The 3,383-nt window shown below is 49.0% G+C and overlaps 1 protein-coding gene across 1 annotated transcript; it reads left to right on the forward strand.

Moving 5' to 3' along the window:
• Positions 1 to 1,115: 1,115 nt before the first annotated feature.
• On the forward strand, positions 1,116 to 2,525 carry LOC308634432 (sperm motility kinase-like; the record flags this gene model as incomplete). Its single annotated transcript, XM_081268251.1, has 1 exon — positions 1,116 to 2,525. One exon carries the CDS (start codon positions 1,116 to 1,118, stop codon positions 2,523 to 2,525), a length of 1,410 nt encoding a protein of 469 aa, XP_081124377.1.
• Between the last annotated feature and the right edge of the window lie 858 nt (positions 2,526 to 3,383).

Here is a 3,383-nt window from a genome sequence, read left to right on the forward strand (position 1 = left end):
CACACAGGACACATCTAGTGGGGACCAATTCCATGGGTTCTGGTTTATCATGTGCTCTGGTTTGAATGTAGGTATCCCTCCAAACTTCCTGTATTCAGTTCAGCCTCAATGTAACAGGATTGAGAGCTGGTTAGGCCAGAAAGCCTCAACCCCAGGGATGGGATGTGCACATTACAAGACCTTCTCCAGTATGTGCAAGAACCTGGTTCACTTCCCAGAACTGCACAAGTGTGGGCACACACACACACACACAATTTCATTTATCAAGCTGTGCAGTGATGTATGGCTATGTTTTAATGATCTCTCTTGCCTCTTTGACCAAAATATCCAACAAGAACAACTTGGAGGAGGAGAAGATTCTGTGGGGCTAACAGTTCCAGAGGTCTCAGTTCCTTGATGGCTGACTCCATTGCTCTGCCCAAGGACAGGTAGTCCATCATGGAGTAAGGGCCCAGTGGAGGAAAGATGCTCAGTCCAGAGCAATAAAATCAGAAATCCTGAGCATAGATATAATGAGGCCATTCAAAGACACAAAGTGATTACAGATTTTCAGACTCAAACTGAAAAGACCACTGAATATCGTACAAATTTTAAATTCTAAACAAGTAAATATCAGTCTCCAAAACCCACTGAAGCAAAAAACCTTCCAGGGTCCTTTCTTGTTCTATTATGAAAGTTGGAAAGTTATTATGAAAGTTGGAAAGGTCCTGGAGGCCCAAAAGTGAGATGACCCCTGGGGGTTATGCCTGGGTGTGCCTGAGTCATTTCTGGCTCCTATCTCACAAGGAGACACTGTGAGGCGATCTCAAACTGCGGGTATATAAGAGAGTGGCCGTGGCTGGGTTTTTTGTCCATAAGTACAGGAAGCTCTTGGTGGTGACCTGTCGGACTCCCAGATAGTTAGAGCGTTTGGTGGTGGTTGGTGGTTGGTGGTTGGTGGTTGGTGGTTGGTGGCTGGTGGCTGGTTGTGGTCTTTGGATATTGGGTTTTTTGATTTGGGTTTTTTTTCTCCCTTTTGTTTTCTTTGCTTTCATTTTCTGTTTTTTTGTTTTGGTTTTTTGTTTTAGTTTATTATTTTTTTTTTAGTTTAGCTAGCATCCTTGTTCCTGTTTAGGATGACAGATCAGTGTAGTCAGAGCAGAGTAGCGCTGCAGGAGCAGAGCTCTTGCTCTGAGCCTGCCTTCACGGACCATTATATGGTCCTGAAGGACATCGGGGAAGGGGGCTTCGCCCAGTTGAAACTTGCCCGCCATCTTCTTACTGGGACAGAGGTTGCAGTGAAGGTCTTGGCAAAAGTAGCCAGGAAATTCACCTTGCTCTCTGAACCAGAGATGATGGCGGATTTGGACCACCCAAACGTGATCCACCTCTTTCAGGTCATGGAGACCAAGAAATACGTCTACCTCATCATGGAGCACGCAGGTGGGGGAGAGCTTTGGGATTTCATCCCAGACACTGGCATGGAGGAGGAGGAGGCCCGCAGAATGTTTAGGCAGATCGGGCAGGCTGTGCAGTACTGCCACCAGAAGGGCATCGTGCACCTGGACCTGAAGCCGGAGAACGTGATGGTGGATGAAGAACGCAATGTGAAGCTCATTGACTTTGGCCTGAGCACCAGAGTCACAGCTGGAAAGAAGCTAAATAAATTCTTTGGCACTCTCCTCTATGTTCCCCCTGAAATTATCTGTCATCAAGAATATGAGGGCCCCCCGGCAGACATCTGGAGCTTGGGTGTGGTCCTCTATGCAATGCTCACAGGGATATGGCCATTTGAGGCAAGCACCGATAATAAGCTGAAGAAACTCATCATGTTGGGAAGGTACATCATTCCTCCACATGTCTCCAAGGAAGCCAAGAGCCTCATCCGTGAGATACTCAAAGTGGACCCCAAGCAGAGGCCCACCATAGACCAGGTAATGGGGCACCCATGGCTGACCCAGGGTGGGGAAGCTTCACCCAGTTCTTCTTGTGAGGTACTCCCCAAGCTCCCGGACCTCACAATCTTGAAAACTATGATCAACATGGGTTATGACCACTATAACACCTGGGTGTCCGTGGTGAGAAGGAAATTCAATGATGCAATGGCCACTTACCGCATCCTCCAGCACCAGAGCACCCAAGGGGAGGCCTCCACAGCCCAGGTGAAGCCCAAGCATTACCCAGGCCCTAAGGATCCTCCCTGGGGCTGCCACAAGAAGTTTCCCAGTGAGCCTGCCCTTCCCTTGCCCTGTGAGCAGCAGCAGCAGCCTGCTAGAAGTGCCAGCATGCCCACCATCACACTCCGCTTCCTCAAGGACACACTGCCTCCCAGCCTAGCCTCCCAGCCTGACCCAGTGCCCAGCCCCTCACCCTCCCAAGAGACCTCCACAAGGCAAACCCCAGACAGAACCCGGGGTTGGAAGAGGGTGAGGAGGAGGATCGCCAAATGCCTCCGGCAGCTATGCTGCATACCCTGCTGCCGTGGGCCACTCTCCAGAAAGAGAGTGGTTCCCGTGGAAACGCCCAGCCCAGACAGACAGAACTGATGGACAGCAGGAAGATGCTAAGCTGTGCGGCTGCTGACATCATGCTGACATCATGGTGTGTAAGTGAGGTGTGCTGACGGGCTCAGGCTTCTCCACCCAGATCCAGGCAGGAGCGCATCTGCATCCACCAGAAGACTCCTCTGCCCCCACCTGTGAAGACACATCGTAAGAGACTTTTCTCTGTGGAACACATCAGAGACTTTTCCCTGGGACACTTCCTTCCCCCTGCCCTGCTCTTTGTCCTTTCTTCCATGCTTTGGGAGAAATTTATTTTCATTTTCTTTTTTTTTAACATTGTATAATAAATTGTTTCAAAGATTTAAAACATTGCGGGTTTTGTTTTGTTTAGAGAAAGGACTAAGGACTAGAGCCAGAGCCCAGTAGCTATCCTCTCCAAGGCCTGGACCACAGTGCCTCCCTCTACTAATTATATAGTCGCTCAACTTGAGCCAGGGTAGATAGGGACTCACTTGCCTAAAGCCAATGTAAATTGGGACTTGCTCCCCTTGATGGAGTATAGATGGAGATGCTCCCCTTGAGACAGTGTAGACTTGATTCAGTGTAGACTTGATTCACTTTGAGCTGGTCACTCTGGCCATAAGGAAAACTTTTCCTGGTCTTCTGCCCCCTACTGTAATGTACATAGCAGAAACAAAGGTTGAAACAACTGTGAGATTCTCACCTGTGAATCTCAAAGGTTTCTCCCCTCACTTTCTTTCTCAACAGCTTTCTCAACAGCTCTCATAGTATATCTTCAGGTTGACATATACCTTGTATGATCTGAATTGCACTCTCCTGGGCTCACTCCTCCCAAACACTCCCTTCCCCATCAGACTGTAGCCATTGAGAGAAGGACAT

Source organism: Spermophilus citellus (assembly GCF_964194105.1).
Source record: "Spermophilus citellus genome assembly, chromosome: 15".
In the NCBI taxonomy this organism is placed as follows: domain Eukaryota; kingdom Metazoa; phylum Chordata; class Mammalia; order Rodentia; family Sciuridae; genus Spermophilus; species Spermophilus citellus.